Source organism: Conger conger, chromosome 1 (genome assembly GCF_963514075.1).
Source record: "Conger conger chromosome 1, fConCon1.1, whole genome shotgun sequence".
NCBI classification, from domain to species: domain Eukaryota; kingdom Metazoa; phylum Chordata; class Actinopteri; order Anguilliformes; family Congridae; genus Conger; species Conger conger.
In genome coordinates this window covers 26,478,670-26,499,776 of record NC_083760.1, presented here as the reverse complement: position 1 = coordinate 26,499,776, position 21,107 = coordinate 26,478,670, and the positions used below count along the sequence as shown (strand labels likewise).

The 21,107-nt window shown below is 41.8% G+C and overlaps 1 protein-coding gene across 6 annotated transcripts in view; it reads left to right on the top strand.

Moving 5' to 3' along the window:
• The window catches only part of LOC133127313 (runt-related transcription factor 2-like), a 55,518-nt gene that overhangs the window by 25,484 nt on the left and 8,927 nt on the right, over window positions 1–21,107 (top strand). For 2 of the 6 annotated variants that reach the window (XM_061240109.1, XM_061240117.1), the window contains 4 exons: window positions 2,670–2,826; window positions 7,105–7,209; window positions 16,130–16,306; window positions 20,224–20,385. In XM_061240109.1, the coding sequence (XP_061096093.1) occupies window positions 2,670–2,826; window positions 7,105–7,209; window positions 16,130–16,306; window positions 20,224–20,385 (601 nt within the window). Of the gene's footprint in view, window positions 1–2,669; window positions 2,827–7,104; window positions 7,210–16,129; window positions 16,307–17,158; window positions 17,162–17,670; window positions 17,696–19,253; window positions 19,262–20,196; window positions 20,451–21,107 lie in introns of all 6 variants that reach the window. The other 4 variants (XM_061240135.1, XM_061240126.1, XM_061240102.1 and 1 more) reach the window with 4 other exon arrangements.

Here is a 21,107-nt window from a genome sequence, read left to right as displayed (position 1 = left end):
TCAAATCGTCAGAATTGCATTATCTGTTCACATTAACCGAAGTAAAAGTTCGGCTACTTTTTTTTGCTTTAGGTGCTAGATCTTATTTTTCGAAAATGACCATGACCACTTTCCCTAAATTATATTTTTTAAAGCACTGAAAGTTCTAATTAGCTCTGTCACTAAAAGCAGATTATAGGCTATTCCCCAATACCATGCTTTGAATGAGATAAATAATTAACTTTTTTATGGAGGTAGAAGTATAGGTGTTTAAAAATAGAAGGGCCAGCGCACATGTTTACCGCACTATTGGAAACACCTGAAATCCGAGAAAGGCAAGCTATTCATAGCGACAAACGCATGCATCTTTCATTAATTTGCGATCGCGTGGCTAATAAAAATGAGGAATTTCATTACAACAATTGTGCGGATCTGTTTTCGTAAACATAGACTTCATTCCGCATAATGCATAGTTCAGAGCAATATTCACACAGTTATTTCACCGCACAGTGACGCGCAGCACTTACAGATGTGTTCTTCTGTTATTTTGGGGAGGAAGTTCCGTTTTTTACGTTGCACATTTTTAAATGTAATGATCGGTCAGAAGATGACAGTTTTTTACCGTTACCGTTATTTAGACAATTTGTAGCTCTTAAAATAAGTTAGATTTAAAGTGTCTGTCTCTATTGATACATGTAGGTTACTGCACTTATTGTGGGACTGAGACTAATGTTTTTTTCCCCCTTTATTAAGTGCAAAACAATATATAGCTAACAACTAAACTGAGATTAGGAATATGCATTACGTAGGAATATGTATGTATAAAATTAGCTAAATAGAAGATCAAGATGCTGGATTATTATAATAACAAACTGCCGAAAGGGTGACCAGTCAAATACTGTAAATACATAACTGAAGACGTTGAGTGTGATATTAGGGTGATATTTTCCCAAACAAAAGGGAACATATTTTGTTCCCTGTAAATTGTGTCAATTAATCCCATAGTGTGTGTGTGTGTGTGTGTGTGTGTGTGTGTGTGTGTGTGTGTGTGTGATGAAGTGAAAAATTGTATAGGCTTACTTCTGGATCAGTTTGCACCAGTGTGTTATTGTTTAAATGAAAACCTAACACAAGCATTGATTTCATTGATTGATAATTTTATTGATTACCAGCGGTATATAGGGTTATGACAAAAACTCTCAGAAAAGACTCCAGTCATGGGACACCAGACAAAGCACACACCATAGTTTTTTTAAATATATTTTTCAAGAATTCTCTAGGATACTCAAAAACTATGGCTGGATAGGTTAGCAGAATGATTCACATTCCCTTCACCCTGACAGGAATAAAGACATACATACTCAAGTGAGCCTCAATTTCAACTGCCACACTGTAGTGGGTACCGAGGAAGAAGATATTGACAAGATGTGGAATGTAGAAAATCATGATATATGAGAATATGAACCAAAGCTCATTCACATTATTTTCATCTTTATCAGAAAAAGCTGACAGACCCTTGCATAGTTTCACAAATATAGAGATGTCAATAGGTCACCCACTTTGGTAGCCCTGTTTTATTTAGAATAACTGCAAAGTACTGCTTCTGAATGCACGGATAATGTAAAGCTTCATTCATATATTCCTCTCAGCATTTGATGGGCAGGGTTCACTGTTTCACACTGAAAAACCTTCCCCTGCTGCTGTTATCCTGACACTGCTGGTCACGGCAGAAGCCCTTGAATATTCATTCATTATTGAGGCATGGCTTCACAAAAGTTTGTTTCTATTGATGTATGCGAAATGATGTAACATTCATTCGTTCATTCTTCTTTTTTATTATTATGATTATTATTAATGTTGCACAGTTCAGAGTTATGCATATTGCTCTGTGGTTATAGGTAATAGTATATGGACTCTATTTGGACGTGGTAGGGGTCACGTATTTATATTAATTTTAGAAATTATTAATGATGAATTATTATTATTATTATTATTATTATTATTATTATATGCTGCTATGCTGTTGCTTTATTATAATTATAATAATAATAATAATAATAATAATAATAATAATAATAATAATAATAATAATAATAATAATAATAATAGGCGGCACGGATGGTGCAGTGGGTAGCACTGCCGCCTCACAGCAAGGAGGTCCTGGGTTCGAATCCCCGTCGGCCGGGGCCTCTCTGTGCGGAGTTTGCATGTTCTCCCCGTGTCTGCGTGGGTTTCCTCCGGGTACTCCGGTTTCCTCCCACAGTCCAAAGACATGCACGTTAGGCTGATTGGAGAGTCTAAATTGCCCGTAGGTATGAGTGTGTGAGTGAATGGTGTGTGTGCCCTGAGATAGACTGGCGACCTGTCCAGGGTGTATTCCTGCCTTTCGCCCAATGTATGCTGGGATAGGCTCCAGCCCCCCTGCGACCCTGATCAGGATAAGCGGGTTCAGGTAATGGATGGATGGATGGATAATAATAATAATTATTATTATTATAACAACTGGGTTAATAACAACCATGAGCCATAAGGTCTGTGTAATATGAACAGCCTGTCAGTCAGCTGTAGAGCGGGAGCTCTTCAGGGTCTGCTCAGTCATAGCAAGCAAGAGGGTCAAACCTGCTTCACTGCAGGGCCTAAGCAATGTTTGTTATATCACCTCTTCAATGGCTGTACTCTTGGCCACACAGGTGGTGGCACTGGGAGAAGTGCCTGATGGGACCGTTGTCACGGTGATGGCGGGCAACGACGAGAACTACTCGGCCGAACTTCGGAACGCCTCCGCTGTCATGAAGAACCAAGTGGCCCGCTTCAATGACCTGAGGTTCGTGGGCCGGAGCGGAAGAGGTCAGTCCACTCATTCACCGAATGTTTACATATTTTATATTTCTGTATATTAATAATATCCGTAGAAATTCCAAAACTACTATAAAAGCCTATCAGTTCTATTTATTGGAGTACGATGTAAATAAAATCTGAATTAGTGGTTTTCTTAAAAGTGTTTTTTTATACAATTAGTACTTTTTACAATATAGTACATATTTAATATATTGATTTAACATATTGAGCCAAATAATGCATGTATGAATAAACCTTAATTCATCATACAGTGCTATTATTTAATAATAATATTGGTGGCTGGTTTGTGGTTACCTGGTTTCCCAGTTGGTCTGCTCACTGGTTGAGCTGCTCGAGGAGGTGGAATTTCACTCAGGCCCAACCGCAAAGTTACACTGCACTCGAATATGTGAAATTATGCTCGACATGTCATGAGTATTTAAACTACTAAACTACTTAAGACTCCAATTGTGCGTCTGTTATGAGGTTACCCTGCGTGTAACCACATCTGTCATATCAAGGTTATGTCCTGAGGTAGAAGGGTGTCTGTGTTTATTCTTTTGACACTGAATACCTGTCAGACTACATCCCAACCCACATGAAAAGACAAAGTCATTTTACTTTACAGAAACAACCCTTTTACATGTGGTTAGCCGCTACAATTCAGCCTAATTTTTAAAGGTTGTTACTTTGTGTCTTATTAATCCATTGCACGTGTGAGGAATCTGATGATTATGTTTCAAAGTAGCTGTGGAATGAATAGCCAACATTGAAATAAGTGCTACTGGAGGTGCATCTGTTTACATTTTGCAAGGCAATGGATATTTTCCCGGAAGATGAGGGGCTCTATTTCAATGATGGGATAAGCTGACGCAGAGCACAAATGCATTTGTAGATATTGGATCCATTTTTGTTACCAGTGAAGGTGACAAAATGGAGTATAGGGTAAACTTAGCACTGGAGAAACGATAAAGGATGCCCCCTCCTTTGTGTAATTTTCAAAATGTTTACAAATAAACATACGTATTACTCTGGCTTGAAATAAAATAGTGTTTTCCATTGAGTGCTTTCCACGTTATTCATTTTATTCATCCATTGTTTTTCTCAGAAAGTCTCACTAAGATATAAAAACTTTTAAAGTCTTTCATGAAAAGGGAGTTGACTATTAAAACCGTACTTATCTGTTTTGATCACTTGAATAATTTCTGCAGCAAAAGCTTGGAATAATGAAATATAAATATGAAAAAATTGAATGTGGTTTATAAGCTGGGGCAAAGCTTTATATAAACTCCTCCTTTCCACCAGTACCAAGTTGGAGACACAGATATTCTCACACACGCTTCATGTGGAACATAATCATGTACATACATTCAACAAACTCTAGGATATACATGCAGAGGCACACCCTAACTGTTTGTCCACACACACACACACACACACACACACACACACACACACACACACACACACATAAATGCAGAGCTGAGACAATGTGAATGTATATAGCAGTGGTGGTGTTTGATGTTGGAGTGCTTGTAGTATATCTCTTTGAACACATAAAGATGTTTGTGCAGTCAGTGCTGGCAGACGTTTCAAGTGAAGATGAAAAATAATGCCCTCCCCCCCGATACTTCAGTACTGTTATAGGGGCTAGAGTGGCCCACTCTCCTCTGAGCGCTAAGAACAGGGTTGGGCCAGTACCTGGATCTAGGCTCCAAGTGGCCTTGTGCCTGAGGGAGAGAGGGAGGGAAGAAGGGAGGGAGAGAGGGAGGGAAGAAGGGAGGGAGAGAGAGAAGGAAGGTGAGAGGGAGGGAGTGCAGTCCAGACTTGTCTCCATGTCTCAAGGGGGAGTGTCTCTCTTGCTCTCTCTCTCTCCATCTCTTTTTCCAGAGCTCTGGTGTCCTCTACCAATCGATCTGCCCTCCCTCCTCCCTCTCTCACTCCCTCACTCCCTCCCTAAACCTAACCACCCCTTCAAGCCTCTTTCTTTCAAGTGAGGGCCTCTCAGTGAGCTATTTTCTATCATGAGTGAGCCAGCAGATGAGGTTTGTAGTGAGGCGAGGGGAGAAGGCGATAGATTCAAAACATTCAATTTGGGACACACTTTCCCTGTGTTATTCCCTTGTCTCCTGTCTGATTTTGATTGGCCGGCATTAGCACATTATTTATTCTATTAACGTTACATTGACATTATGTTTAGGGAATAGCTATCACGAGAGTTGCTGTCACAAATTCTCAGATACAAAGGTAAAAAAAAGTGCCTAAAAAGGTACACATGCTTGTCGCTAGAGCGGTACTACATAGGTGCATAAAATTGTACTAGCCAGCAATATATAATGAAGGTGTACCTTTTTTATTCATTTGTATTCAACGAGAACTTTATTGTACTTTCAGGATACATTCGTAAAATCCTTGAAGAACGAAAATATACCTCCACTGTCAGTTTATTTCTGAGAATGCAGGCCTTAGCAATGTATTATATTGACTGCAGGGCTGCCCAACCCTGTTCCTGGAGATCTGTCATCCTGTACGTTTTCATTCCAACCCCAACAAAGCACATCTCATTCAACGGCTGGTTGAGCTGCTAAGTAGTAGAATCAGGTGTGCCAAATTATGGCTGCAGTTTAGGGTTGAAACAGGATTGGGCAGCCCTGGTTTAGAGAATAGTTATCAGATGAGTAGCAGTCACAGGCCTGACTCAAGATGAGGTAAATCCCCTTCCAAGGAGATGTCACATGTAGTTGAACATAGAACATAGTATGTAACCTCCCCTGGTCCCCCCCCCCCCCCCCGCCCCCGATAGTGCTGGAAGTGCAGTACAGGAAGATGTACAATTAAATTCGAAAGGTTTGCGCCCACCAGGCCCCATGCAGTATGGGAACATTACAATACAGTTATTTAGCTGACACCAAAGTGGACCAACCTTTAGCTGACACCAAAGTGGACCAACCTTCCGGGTCCCAGTCAAGCAGCTTAGCCACTCGGCTAAGCTGCTTGACTGGGAATCTCCCTCGCCACAGGACAGGACCATTGGTCAAGGGCTTGACCTGCTAAAGTGCTGGTTCTCAGTGCAGTCACACATGCCACAGTCTGGTGTTGAATCCTGACTGTGTCATTGCTAACTGGCAGCTCCGTGGGGTCGAGCATTATCAGACCTATCATCACTCAGGAAGGGAGGGTTTCAAGCTACCCTGCATCATCACACAAAAGAGTCAGCAACTCTTATTGGCTCAACATTCCCATTAGCTCCACCTTCATTATCCTTAGCGAAGGTGAAGTCATGTACAGGTGCCGTGGGTTTAAATGAAAGAAATGAAAGAGCAATAAGTGTTTTTACGTAGGTGGAACAGCTGGGCAAGACGAACCATTTTGTCCATCAAATGTATAACAAATACAACTAAGCCCCAACAGCTTGCTTTCTGTCCACTAGACTAAGCTCTTTAAGCTGCTGTTAAAAGATGCCAGTATGTTTATGTGATCAAATTTGTTTTGTTTCAGTTTTGGAGACATCTCATAGCACGGAACAACCTTCTCTCTGTAAGGAATGATTATGTAGCGCTGGGTCTAAGGATTGCTTGGAAATTGTTTGGAGCCTAACATCTCACCGGCTTGGATGGGTGCCGCAAATCATCCAAATTATCAGACCCGCAGTTTAGGGGGAGGATGTGTCATGCTAGGAATCTTAGAAAAGTTTTGAAAGGAATCATGGTCTTGTTCAAAGAGGATGTGTTTTACATTCTGGCTTAGAGAGAGAGAGGGAGGTAGAGAGAGAGAGAGAGAGAGAGAGCGAGAGCCTCATGGATAAACAACACATCAAAGTGCAAACATGAACAGGTTTGGAAGGCACGTTTGCAATTCGGTTTAAAGAAAGATTTTTATTCCAATAAGATGAATATGGCAGCTGGTCAGCATAGTCAACACATGCTATTGTTTGCCCACTGAGTTATCAGCTACGGAAGTAGGAGGGGCAAGATGGCCCACTGTCCAGTCTGACACGGCCGGAGCTGCAAGCGACTGACAAGTCTACTGACTCACCAGCTCTCCGCCCACTGCTTCCTGCCCTGCCCGCCTCCTCCTGCTTCCTCAGCAGATTGCAGGCCTGACTCCTCTAACCACCCGCATACTTCACTCATTACTGTAGAGTCCAACAAGAGCTCACAAAGCTGTCCCTTCAAAAGCCTTGAGCCCCCTCAAGCAGAGCTCTGTGCTGCGTGTGTGTGGGGGTTTGTGCTAAAAGTATCTGTCATGCATGTGACTCACAAAGCTTTAACCCCTTTGTGTTTGCAGGTAAAAGCTTCACTCTGACCATCACTGTGTTCTCCAACCCGCCCCAGGTGGCCACCTACCACCGAGCCATCAAGGTTACTGTGGATGGACCACGTGAACCACGCCGTGAGTAGCCTCAAAACCCCCAGTCACCAGTTTCTAGGCAAACTCACCACTCCAACAGCCATTTACTAAACCACCCAAATAAATGTTTACTATGGTAACCCACGGCACTAATAATTAATTAACTTAATTTAAAAGGGTAATGCACTATGCCTGTAGCTATTTACTACCCTGCTGAAAAAAATGCAGCTCAAGCTAGATTTTGAAACAGCTGGTAGCTGGTAGCTGGTTGACCAGATCACACCAGCTTCCAGCTTGACATGGTTTGACCAGCTCAAGCTATGTTTTTAAACAGCTGGCTCACAAGCTGCCTGCTCAGAGAAGCTGCCAGCACTGGTTGACCAGCTCATACCCAGCTAGATCAGCTTTGTGACCAGCTTGGCCCGCTCAATTTTCAAGCTGGTCAAGCTGGCATAGCAGCAGGATAGAATAACCCTCCACCCCAATTGCCATTTATTAGAATTACCTTCTGCCCAAATAATCATTTGCATATTTGGTACAAATATGGTGTCAGTAATACAGTAATTTATCTGCCAAGATTTACCTTGTGCCATCATAATATGTAGAAAAAAAAACTTTGACGTTTGACGCATTGGCATGTTTTATCTTTAAGAATATATTTTGTTCTGGTCTCTTAAAGGGTTGTTATTTTTTGGGTGATTGCAGTATCGGCGGGGACCTTTTTAAGGGTACGCGGCTGTATCCGGTTGACCTGGTTCACAAGGGAAGAAATGAGCCGTGATTCTCTAAAACTGTTTTTTGTACCAGTTTTCTTTGTGGTGGCAGTGCTGTTGTTCAGTGCGCCATTGTTCAGTGGCAGCTGCCAGGGTGAAACAGTGTGTGGAGGCGAATGTGCCGCAGGTGCGCAGGGAATCGCGGGGTCAAAGCTGAACAATCGGCAGGTGTGTTTGTTATTGTCCTCTCTCCAGATGAATTCCAGGATTCACTCGTTCGTTTAGCTGTTTGCTCTCCTTAGCAGAGGCCAGTCAGGTAACTCCCCCATCATCTGTAGCTTACAGCTGAAACGGAGCCAGACGCCCGCAGAGACATTTCCCTGTGAGAACAAACTCCTATGGGCTGGTTTGGCTTACACTTTCGGACATAAAGGTACGAAAAGTGCCTGAAAAGGTACAAATGCTTTTCGCTGGGGTGGTACCATATGGGTACATAAAATTGTACCCCTAGCCAGCAATATATAATGAATTTGTACCTTTTTTGCTTGTAAAATGTACTCATTTGCAGCCAAAGAAAATATGTCTGTACTTTCAGGGTAAATTTAGGAAATGCAATGAACACAAATGTACCTCCACCATCTATAATGCACTTCTATTTCTGAGAGTTCTAGACTAAATTCAATTTTGAATGGAGATTCTCCATGGATAGGCCACTTTATTTTGTAGGTATTAATGAGATGAGCACATATGAACTACCTCATGCGTTGTAACGAGGCTGGCTGCAATTGTGCAAAAAGGCAATTTCTGTTTGTCAGACTGCCTGGGGAACGCAGGTCTTAATTATGGGTAAGGCATGACAGCATTGACATAGCTGGTGTAATTGCTGGAAGGAGATACCATTGGCATCAGAAAAAACATTTTAATGGTTTTTTCTTTTTTTAAAACTCAAACCCCCCAGCCCAAAAAGAAAAAGAAAAATACATCAAAAACTTTGGGCTCCAAAGTTATGCAATAGTGGACATATTGGATGAGATGACTTGGAAACACACAATCAGACTTGCCAGAAGTTTGGAATCTAGATGTGTTCATGCCACACACAGCATGAGTTTATAATAGCTGTAACATTTAAACCATGGTAGTTTGTGAAACTTTATGATAGTTTATATAAACAATATAGTTTAAAACTATTTTCATTCATGACTGATTTTAGTAAATAACGAAATAAAAAATTATGCGTGTGCATTATTTCACAACACGTGGTAATTTGCGGCAGGCTTAGTAACCACCCCCCACCTCCCTCCCACCCCGGCACCACCCCATATTGATGTTTTAGGGCCACACTGTGATTACAGCCATGTTGTTTTTTACCCCTCCCCCTTTCCCCCCTCCTTCAGAGAAAGCAATTAATAATTTCTCCCACATACTGCCCATGAACATATTGTTCCAGTGCACAGCTAGCTTCAGTGCATTTTAATGGGGCTTAAAGAGAGGGGTGTGGGGGGGAGACACTGTGTGTGATGCCAGCCTGTCTGGCATGCAGCTGCTCCGAGAGGCTTTTTTTATTCATAAAAATAAATGTGTGTCTCCCCGCCCGCCCTCGTACCGGGCCCTGATTCGGTGCCGTGGCTCGCTCTCTCCTCTGGACAAACACATCTGGCGGCAGGGCCCGACGTTCCTCATTCCAGCACCGGTCGCTCATTCATTACGGGATTAAACGCGCCCCGTAGCACTCCCGACGCGCCCTGCCTTTGATCTCGCAACCTTTTCAGTCGTCCGCCAAGGTTTTCAGCCTGACATGAAAGAGAGAGGCTTCAAAATGGCTTCCGAACACTTAGATAACTGAGCAAAGTAAACATGAAAGCGACGTGTGCGTATGGGTATGCGTGAGGAGGCATTTTATATCGAACGGAAAGGTGTCTGAGAACGGCGAAAAAAGGTTGTTTCTTGTGAATGGCTAGGATATTAGCATTATCTTTAACTTGCTCGTGTTTAAACTTGGAATTGTTTCTACATTTCAGGGATGGGGGGGGGGGGGGGGGGTGGGGCGCACCTCTGTTTGAGTTAAGGTGCTTCAGGTGCTCGGCTCACCTGGGTAAATCTCCCATTGTGTCCGCAGGTTCAGTCATGCCCTGAGAAGAGCTGTTGTCTGCCCCAAGCTGTCAGCTACAGCCAGGAAATATGATTACTTCGCAGACATAATTATAACGATTTATGGCTTATAATCTCGCAGACCTGGGTAAAATACATAACTGTTTTGGATTCAGATAGTTCTCTGTGCTCGATTGATCTTGCCTGATGTAATTGAGCCAACCAAAAGGACCGGAAGACAGGGTTTGCACTTTTTGAGAGTGTTTTTAAATCCGTTCTAATACACCAGACGAGCTCAGTAAAGCGTAGATTCCAAAGTATTGGAATGAAAAACGATTATGTATTTGACCAAGGTCTGTAATGTTGATCTTTACTTTTTCGATTGGATTCAAAATTTGCATATTATTCATGCATACAGCTGATATATTTACTGAAGAACAGGTTAGCTAAAGAGTACAACATTACAAGAGTACATCAGTGCCCCATATGGGCTCTTAACATGCAACCGCTTCCAAACCAAAAAATCCACATCCGGTTGCACTACTCTACCATCCAGAAATATCACCTCAAAGATGACTTTTTGGTATGCCCATGCCCCACTGTAGCTTGTGTACCACCATGTACCATGTGTACAGTAGGAAGCTCCTTTAAACAGTTCCAGAATTAGGCAGCCTGGTAAAATAATCTGTCAACAGCTGGTAAAAACCCTTTGTCCAAGATACAGCAAATATACATGTTGAATATTCCAATATTAATCAAAACAATATACAAAACAAGACTATTACTTTATTATGCAACTATGCTTTGATCAAGGATATTAGAAGTGATTTAATCCATTCTCCATAGCCATAAGAACACTTTGAAGTATATTCTACCTTAGTCCTCCCTCCTGATTTACCCCGCCCCCCCCTTCTGATACCCCTATCCCTGTCTAACCCCCCCCCAAAAAAAAAAAAAAAAAAAAAAAAAAAATTGCACTTATGATGACGACTATATGTTTAGTACAGCAGTCCAGGTGTATTTTCCTAGTTCTGGATGTGATGCTTTGACTTGTGGTAGAACCTATGCACTTGTAAGTCGCTTTGGATTAAAAGCGTCTGCCAAATGACTAAAATGTAAATGTAAATGTAAATGTAAATGTATTCCTTAATAATGTCTAAAATCATTGTAGGCGTCAGTTTTTCGTTCCCCTCCGATCAATATCCTTGTCACACAGTGGCACGCCTCCTCATTTGATATCCCCCTCCTCATTTAACCTCAGTCAAATCGACTCCCCGCTCTTCAAAACGTCCCCCGAAAGATCTGCTTCTCTCCTATACACATCATATGAAGCTAGTGCTGCTCTAACGTCTGTCAGGGACGCAGTCGGTTTTGGATCTTAGATGTAAATGATCGTTTCTCGTGTTGGTTAATGGTTTTAATTATCATTAAACCATTCGACTAGTCGAGTGGCTCACTGTGTAAAATTCTCATTGTATGCTTTGATAGGACACACATGGCTATAGAGGAAAGAGCAATGTCAAGCACCATATCATTTTTGATGTTCTCAATATTGTGTCTCACTGCTAACTGTCAGGATAGTTTAGTTTAAAAGCCCTCTCTGGTTCTTTCCATTTGCAAGTGAAGTATGAATTGAAATTAAATGCCTGTATCATCTTTAAATTATCCCATCTCATTGCTGCAATTCTCCATCAATTCTGAAGAGTGCCTACAAGTGCATGCCTTCCCTTGAAGCATACTTTGGCGGCCATTTTCTTTTCCCTCCAAATCCCACCACCATGAGATCATGTGACCATGTGAGTAAAAAAGGATCTGACACCACTGGTCTTCGTATCCACCAATTGTGTGGGAGTTTGGCACCTTGCTGTGAGGGAGTGTCTTAACACCCACCGACAGTGTCTCCCATGGCTAAATTAGTGTTTGTTGTGTGATAAAATATGAGTGATTTATGACTAAGTAAACTCCATTCTAGCCTGAAGGGTGTTCTCTCCACCCTATGAGCTCCTCTACAGAGAGGAGGAAGAGAGATGGTACCGCAGACTGGCAGGCTTGTAGTGCGTATGTGTGTTTCTGTGTGTGCGTGTGTGTGCGTGTGTGTATGCGTTTGTGTGTGCATGTGCGCTTGTGTGCGTCTGTGTGTATGCGTGTGTGTGAGAGAGAGAGGGAGAGAGAGAGAGAGATGGGTGTGTGTGAAACATATTTGAGTTTGTATGTGAAATTCTGTGTAAAGGAAAGGGCCTGTGTTTCTCATCTTGCCAGAGCCTCTCATGCAAAATAGAAAAACTATGAAAAAATATATATATACACAATTATTCTGATTTTAAAAATTAGGCTTAAAACATCCCAGCTACAGGCAGACATTTCTCATTGTGTGTGGGTGCGTGCACGTTTGTGTGTGTGTGTGTGTGTGTGTGTGTGTGTGTGTGTATAAAGTGTGTGTGAGTGTATAAAGTGTGTATACTCTTTCCTGGCCCTCACTGCTTCCTGCCCTTGGACCACACAGGATTCTGGCCTCCATCCACTGCAGTCTGGCTCCCTCTCTCTCTCTCTCTCTCTCTCTCCCTCTCTCTCTCTCTCTCTCTCTCTCTCTCCCTCTCAGATGGATGACTATAACCATTTTACTCTTCCTTCACTCTGTTCATTCTGCACTCAACAGAGCTGAAATCTGTTGGGAACAAGTATATCCCAGCATGGTCATCCACACATATGTGTGTCGTGTGTGTGCGTGTGTGTGTGCATGTGTGGTTGTGTGGGTGCGTGTGTACACTCAGTGAGCGCTTTATTAGGTATTTGTTAGACTTTGTAAGTCTTTTTTAGACTTATTATTGGTTTTCTGCTACAGTAGCCTACCAACTTAGAGGTTTTGACATGTTGTGTGTTCAGAGATGCTGTTCTGCATACCACTGTTGTAATGTGTGGTTACTTGCATTGCTGTCACCTTCCTGTCAGCTTTGACCAGTCTAGCCATTCTCCTCTGACGTCTCTCATTAACAACACGTTTCTGCCCGCAGAACTGCTGCTCATTGGATGTTTTTAGTTTTTCTCTGCAAAGATTCTAGAGACTATTGAACTCAAACCACCCTGTCTGACACCAACAATCATTTCAAAGTCACCTAGATCACATTTCTTCCCCATTCTGACATTTGGTCTGAAAAACAGCCTCTTGACCATGTCTGCATGCTTTTATGCATTTCGTTGCTGCCACATGATTGGGTGATTAAATATTTGCATTAACAAACTGGTGTAAAAGTCTACCTAATAAAGTGCTCACTGAGTGAATGTACGTGTGCGTGTCTGTGTGTGTGTGCTACAGCGCCACTCACAGTGAATGCATTATGTAACAGTGTTATTTTGGGTGTGTGTTTTTAATTAGTAAATTATGCTGGATGAGTATGATCTGGATTGAACATGTTATTTTGGAAAAGTATGCTATCATTTTTATATAATTGTTACAGGTTCATCTGGATACACATAAGATTAAACGGAATGTTTTAAAGAAGGCCAGTATCATACAGGGTCACACGGGGTCACGTTGCATGATTGTGCTGATTTTTAATTCAGAGTCAAATATTTTGTATCTAAACTTTTATGCTTCAGATTTATAAGCTAATGGGAACAAGCAACCAATAGGTGAAATATGGTCATTACCCACCATCTTTAGTCTTTGGACTTAAGACAGTTCATATTAAATATGAACTAATAAATGTCCTTTTTTTATCTAGGAAAATATTCAGTCTGTTGGAAACTGCTGACAGCAAATAGAAAAGTGCTTTGCACTCTGTGCTTGTGGTAGTCATGAAGTGTTTAAAATTCTGTAAATCGGTGGCTTTATTCAATGGATTGTGTAATAACTGCGTCCTGTTTAGGCAATGAATCGGGTCAGTTATTTTAATCTAAGAAACAGATGGGTGAACGTTGTTCTCGTATGGTGACCACACTGAAATTTCAAAGGCTTTTCACATTTGTGAGGACACGTGGTCCGAATCTATATGATTCGGAGGCTAATTGACAAAGTGAAAATTAGTGACCGCCTTTGTTTATGCCTGCTCAAATGAACACTATCTGGCACATATCTGGCTTACTGATACACATGCAGAACTAACAACAGGATCAATGAATGGTGCAAAGCAAATACCATGACCAATCATTGGTCCTGTTATTGGCACTGGGTGAGCTAAAACGTTTTCTACATGCTAACGGTCCTGGTAAATCAGACCCATAGTGCCTACCTACGCACAAATCTAAAGAAAGTTGAGGGTGAATCAGTTCAAGCATCTTGTTTCGTTGATTTAATCACCAGTTCGGGTTATGGAAATATTATTGTGGGAAGCATGAACAATACAGATTTGGAATATGGGAGTGCACTATTGTTGAGACCATAAACCCATAAATCAGTCGCAGAAGGCTTTGATCATTTTCCCTTTCATCAGATGTAAAATGCAGTAGGTTCTGTGCAGTCAGGTGTTCACTAAACTCACCGGGCGAATGGGAACCTTCTCGTTCCTCTGTTGTGTGTTCCCTGTGCTGACATGAGCTGAGAATACTCCGGGGATTAGTCTTGTACACACAGCCCACAGTCTGCTCTGAAAGAGAGGGCTCTTTAAAGAAGTTTACCTGTAGCCCGCTCTATGAGGGCAGACTGTAATGGAGTTTGCTGTTTGCTCTGGGCCCGAGCATAAGGCCGGTTTAGCGAGTTCGGAGGGAGCAGCGTTGGCCTTGCCAGTTGGTCATGGGCCAGGTCCTGCAGGCGGTCTCTCTCTCTCTCTCTCTCTCTCTCTCTGTCTCTCTCTCTTTTGCTCTTCTCTCTGCCTTGTGTTTCCCACTTTTCACAAGGTTTGACAGAAAGGCGAAAGGCCTGTTCTGCTGAGAAGAATGAGCTCGACACACTGAGGGCACTATACTGTCTTCACTCTGTATGACACCCTAATGACTCTCCCAATCTATCACACTGTTCTCACTGTAAGACATAAGAAGGCTGCTGCCAATTCTCACACTACTCTCACTGCATATGTCACAGTACCCAAAATCAAACTGTGTGTGTGTGCCTGTGTGTGTGCTTGTGTGTGTGTCTGTGTGTGCGCATGTGCATGTGTGTGTGCGTGTGCCTGTGCGTGTGTGTGTGCATGTGTGTATGCATGTGCATGTGTGCATGTGTGTGTGTGTGTGTGTGTGAGTGTATGTGTATGTCTGTGTGTGTGTGAGTGTGTGTATGCATGTGCGTGTGTGTATGTGTGTGTGTCTGTGTGTGTGTGTGCATGTTTGTGTGTGTGTATGTGTGCATGTGTGTGTGTGTGTGTGCGTATGCATGTGCTTGTGTGTGTCTGTGTGTTTATGTGTGTGTGCATGTGCGTGTGTGTGGCTTTCACGTTAATAATTATGGCTCAGTGTAGTGCCAATGTGGGCAATCCATTCCTGGAAGGCTGGTGGATTTGGTGGTTTTTGTTACAGTAAGTTAATTATAAGGTTAGGTTAATTACCCTGGCTCAATTAGTACAGTATTTTGTATGGGGATACCAAAACATTCATCACCTGTCAGAAATGTATTAATTGTTAGATGCCAGGTTGCATAAATCATTGAGGTAATTAAATAGCTAAGAGCAAAAGTTGGCAAGGAATCCTGAAACAGACACAGCCCTCTTTGCCGATACTTAGTATTGTGTGTACGTGTGCTTGTGTGCGTGTGCGCTTCTGTGTGTGTGTGTTTGCGTGTGGTCTTTATCACATGAATATGTCAGGGTGCAGCATGTGATGTTTTGAGGCCAAGAGAGTGAGGGCGTGGGCCAGGTGCATGCTGGGATATGTGATCCTTACTGGAGGATGACCCAATGGCTGGGCTACTGGTCATTGCAGTGACAGAAATATGCTCTGTCCTGATTTCTGGTAGTTGTGGGTTTCAATCTCGGTACAGATAGATGATGGTTGTGTTCAGAGCAGATAGATTTAGTTTGTGTTTAACATGTTATGGTCTCTTAAGTGATGTTTTCTAACACTCAGGAGGGTGAAGTGTGTGGCACACTGTTTATAAGAACAGGTGCAGTGAGGTTGAGCCCAAATATTTTTTAAAAATCAGGTTTCTTATGCTGTAAGATAATTTCTAGAAAATTAAATTAACAGGCTATGAGTGTAGCATTTTTTTAATAACAATAGCAATGTCCTTGCAGGACACAGGCAGAAACTGGAGGATGCACCAAAGACTGGCCTGTTTTCAGATCGCCTGAGCGAGCTGGAGAGACTACGTCACACCACCATGAGGGTCGCCGTGCCGACACAAAGCCCCCGCCCGACACTGAACGCGGGACCAAACTCTTTCACCTCCCAGGGACAAACGCAGATATCAGGTGAGGAGAAAAAGAGAGATAGAGTGAGAGAGGAAGGGATGGAAAGAGAGAAGCGAGGAAGAGAGATAAGTGAGAGAGAGCTGTGCATTAGAAAGAGAGGAGGGGAGTGGAAAGAGAGATTGAGAGAGTGAACAAGAGGGAGAATGTCTGGATGTGGGCTTAGCTTTCATCGTGTGATGCGGCTTTTCCTTAGAAAAAGTTTTTTTGAGTTATTAAAAACTAAAAACATGTGGAGATTAATTATTTATTAATAAGATTGATGTGTAGTATATCGGAGTTCTGTACCATAATAATATCAAAATATTATCTAAATAAAATAAAAAATAGATCACTTCCCACGAGAGTAACACAGTCCGTCAGAACTGTGTCTTCATGATTTACATATACTCAGGTGCTGTAGTTACACAGGTAATTCCTACTGTAGGTAAAACCTAAGTATTGGAATCTGGGCCTACTGCCTGGTGCATTCTCGGAAATGAGGATACAGTGGAGGGACATTTTAGTTCTTTAAGGACTGCATTTCCCAAATGTACCCTGAAAGGTACTATACTGTTCTTTTGGGTAGAAATAAGTACCTTTTACAAACAAAAAAGGTACAAATTCATTATTAATCCTATGGCACGTGGGTACAATTATAGCTTACCACCCCATTGACAAGCTTTTGTCATACCTGTTCTCGCACATTTCATACCTTTTTTTCTGACAGTGTGCCAGTATCGCTGCTCCATACGTCTGCTGTGAAAGTCCAAAAATGGAAAAACTGTAGTACTTCCTGCTCTTAGTCTCTATAAAGATACTGCTTTTTGGCACCGTGACTACTGTAAACTGAGATCAGCAATTCAACAGAGAGAGCAGGTATGCAAATACGGTGTACTCCGGAATGTCGGTGTGTTGCGCTGCTTTGGACAGAGGCCAGGAGAACTTGTGTGAGCAAGGGCACTTTGTTTACCAGGGGAACAGTAAGGCAGGCTTGGCTTGAGCAATGTTTGGGTGTTGAATTTGAATACTGATGTTGCCTAATGTAGGGGCACTTGTGTTATTTGGTATCTTGCAGTTAGAGGTCTCTGCTGTACATCTGCCAACTAAAGTTAATCCTGTGTTCCCAGTTAATTGTGCTTATTTGTCATTCTGAGAAATAGGATAATTTGATCTGAGACCAAACATTAGATTGTCACTTATTATTTAATTATTTGCGTCACAGAATCTTTTTAAATCAACTAATGTGAAAGATACAGAATATGCCCTTGTTTGTAACAACAGTCTTTTGGGTAGCATATACATTTTAGCCAGTAATTTTCTAAATTGCTAAATGAGGTACTTACAGTAAAATAAAAATATGATCAGTATACTGTCCCAGGCATTAGATAGTAAACATCAACAAAGCATACAGTAACAGTTTATGCCAAATGGCACAGCTCACCATGTTGGTTATCTTTTTGTGGCTTGTATCCTGTCATCATCATTGATCTTATCATCATCTGACATCATCATTATCAGACATTGTACCACGGCCCTGGAAAAAAAAACGGACGTGGGTGTGGATTATTTTCATATAACGAGAACAGATGGAACAGTTCTGCCGAATTATTTTGCAGCTAAAATATCCAACAAATATCTTTGTGCGCAACATACCCTACGCAATGCATTTTAGATTCATGCAAGTAGTCCGGTTATAGCTGACCTGGTGACACATATGTTACTGTAGGAATGATCAAATGTCTGTAATTCACTACATAAAACAACAGAAAGTGCTGCATGCTTTGAGGAATATACTTGGCCCCGAGATGCTAAAATACAGTATATTCAGTACACTGATATTCTCTGTAAACTACATATAGTGCAAATTCCGTAATAATTGTATACCGTAAATCCTCAAATTGTGGCTGGGGTCTTTTATTTACTTAGGCTGCACAAAGCACAGGCCTTTATTTGGGGCAGACTTGTATTCGAGGCAGGCCTTTATTTCTTATTAGGCTTCTGTTGTAGAATTTTATTCTTAGAAATAAAGTAAAAGGCTACACTTAAAGTGGGCCAACTCTGTTCAACACTTCCTGTAACCATTCAGAAATCAATTAGTGTAGGCTAATCAGGAACACTGTTTGGTAAGTCATAGTGTCAGTCTTAACAGACTTAGTTTATTGCAAATATTCTCAAACACAATAAATCACATGCAAGGCCAGAATCCATAAAATAACAACTTGCCAGACACGCCTTCATGAACAATAACAAATTGCTGTAACTACATGGAAACCTTATTGCGTAGCCAAGTAGCCTAAATTGAGTTAATTTTTAATTTTGCCTGATTTACTTTTTATTAAATTCGTAGGCTGGAATGCCTCGCAGCAACAATTGTGTTTAAATGTATACTGCTTCAGCCTTTGGCAAGCTACTCAGAAGGGGGCGGCAAGCGACTGGTAGCTTGAGAGCAACGTGTTGGAGACCCATGGTGTAGGACAATGACTTTTCATTGGCAACAGTATTAAACCGACCAACAATATAAAATATTAAGAAGAGTTCTTTTATTTCATTGAGTTAAATCGAAACAATGTCTTCTAGTGCTCATGGACTGATAGCCCTACTGGTAGGCAATATTACCCCGACTTGTATTTGGGGGCTGGCCTTTATTTGTCCGAATCGACCACGCTCCCGTTATCCGTATTATCTGTTATTATCCGAGGCCCAGCTTCAAATAGAATCCCGGACACAATTTGAGGATTTACTGTATGTGTTTTGCGTGGCTGGCGGCTTAATAGTGCCAGTTATGAAATGTTTGAGTTAAGGCCTGTTTATAGTCCAACAGAACGTAGGTTGACGGAAATTGCAGAACGTTCATAAAAGCTCTACTGTCGCCCAACATAGACTGTGGTCCACCGTGCTGTCTCATCTAAAGCAAATGCTTTTGATTGGCCTTATATGCAAGCCATAGTTTTCAGTTATTTACTTGCAGATCTCATTGTTAGCTAGCATACATTCACAGCAACTTAAACTATTTGGAAAATGTTGCCTAACATAAGGAAAAACAAAAGCGGGGCAAAAAAAAAAGGAAAATCTCAAAAGTCAAATTTTTTAATTTTATTATTAAAAAATTAAAAATTTTATTTTAAAGAAAATTCATGCACAAGTAAAGAAGATAAGGTGGAGAACCTAACATGCTAACATTACGTTGGGTAGTGAGAGGGACAATGAGACCAGCGACGTTGCTACAGCTAATAAGTCAATGGTTGCATCGTTATTAACTGTAGCCTCTCAGTTTGCGTTTACGTTTTCCAATGTTTCAAATCGATGGACAATGTCAACGGTTTTAAAAATGGCTTTACACCTAGTGGGGAGTAATTTAGGAGTAAATTACAAGTTGCATCGTAACTCTACATCGGAACTAAACGGTTGGTGTAAGCTGCGTCGGAATTCTGAATTTACGTTCAAACTAGCCTAAGGTTAACGTTATACTGGTGCAACGAGCTGCTGGACTTTCTGAAGAATACATTACATTATTGGGGAATTTGCAAGAGTGAAAACAAGGAAAAAGATGTGGTAGGTCCAGGTGGTTTGAGAGAAGTGCCAACTTCTACATGGTGTTAATCTTAATATATTGCTATATTTTCTAATACAGTAATGTGAATGAATAACAATTGTGTGAAGATACTTCTGTGATATGTGGTATAGTAGCCTATAAGGCAGCACCCAATAGGTATATTTTGGCCTTGAAGGAGGCTAATGATTGTGAATCGATTCTAACTGTGAATCTCAATGCGACTTTGTAAATCTCATGCCCAGAATCGGTTGTGTGTGCTGCTCCCTTGGGGCCACGCCTATGTGTCAGCCCAGGGCCTCTAACCCCTTAAACCCTGCCGAAAATGGCGACATCCATTTACTGTACATGAACCTCTTAGTAACAGCTGTCCTGTCTCTCTCCGCAGACCCGCGGCAGTCCCAATCCCCACCTCCCTGGTCCTACGAGCAGCCCTACACACCCTACCTGAGCCAGGTGACGCCCCCCGCCATACACCCCACCACGCCCCTCTCCTCCACCCGCGCGACAGGCCTACCCGCCATCAGCGACGTGCCACGCCGTCTCTCAGGTAACCCGCTATGCCTGTTTCGTTTATGCTTTGTATTGTTTTGGAACCCATCGTACTCTCAAAAAGTGCCAGCCCTGCTTTCTGGCCCTCTTGGTTGGCTCAATTGCATCAGGCAAGATCAATCGAGCACAGAAAAGTAATTTGAATTCAAAACAATTATGGATTTGACCCATCCCCAACTCTCCCTGAGCCTGTCCCTCCTCACTCCTCCTGCATCTCAATTTCACCAAACTCTCTGTCCCATCTCTCTAGAAAAACATGCCCCCCACCCCTTATAAACCACCTTCCTCCACCAGGAGTGGCCATGCTTCAGCTAAATCACACCAGACCTGAGTCAAATAAGTAATTGTTTTGGATTCAAATACTTTTGTATCTTGCTGTAGTTCCCTTGAGCTAACAGCACTTACCCTGAGTCCCCTTGGGAAAGGACTTTTTCTGAACAGTCGATGGATTGTAAATTTAGCTCTAAATCTGGACTATGTGCTTCATTTGTGGGTTAACCTTCATCTGTATAAAAATGCTGTCATAAAAATGATTCTGTTTGTATGTTCAAACCTTCATGAGTCTACACCCATGCATTTACACTAAACCATAGTTTTCATTTCTTCCTATTAACAAACCCTTTGAGACATGGAAAATATACCTGGTGCCAATGTTTCCAAGCCTCAAGGGCCTTCTGAGGAAAAGAAGCTCGTTTAGAAAAGGGTTTAATCCATAAACAA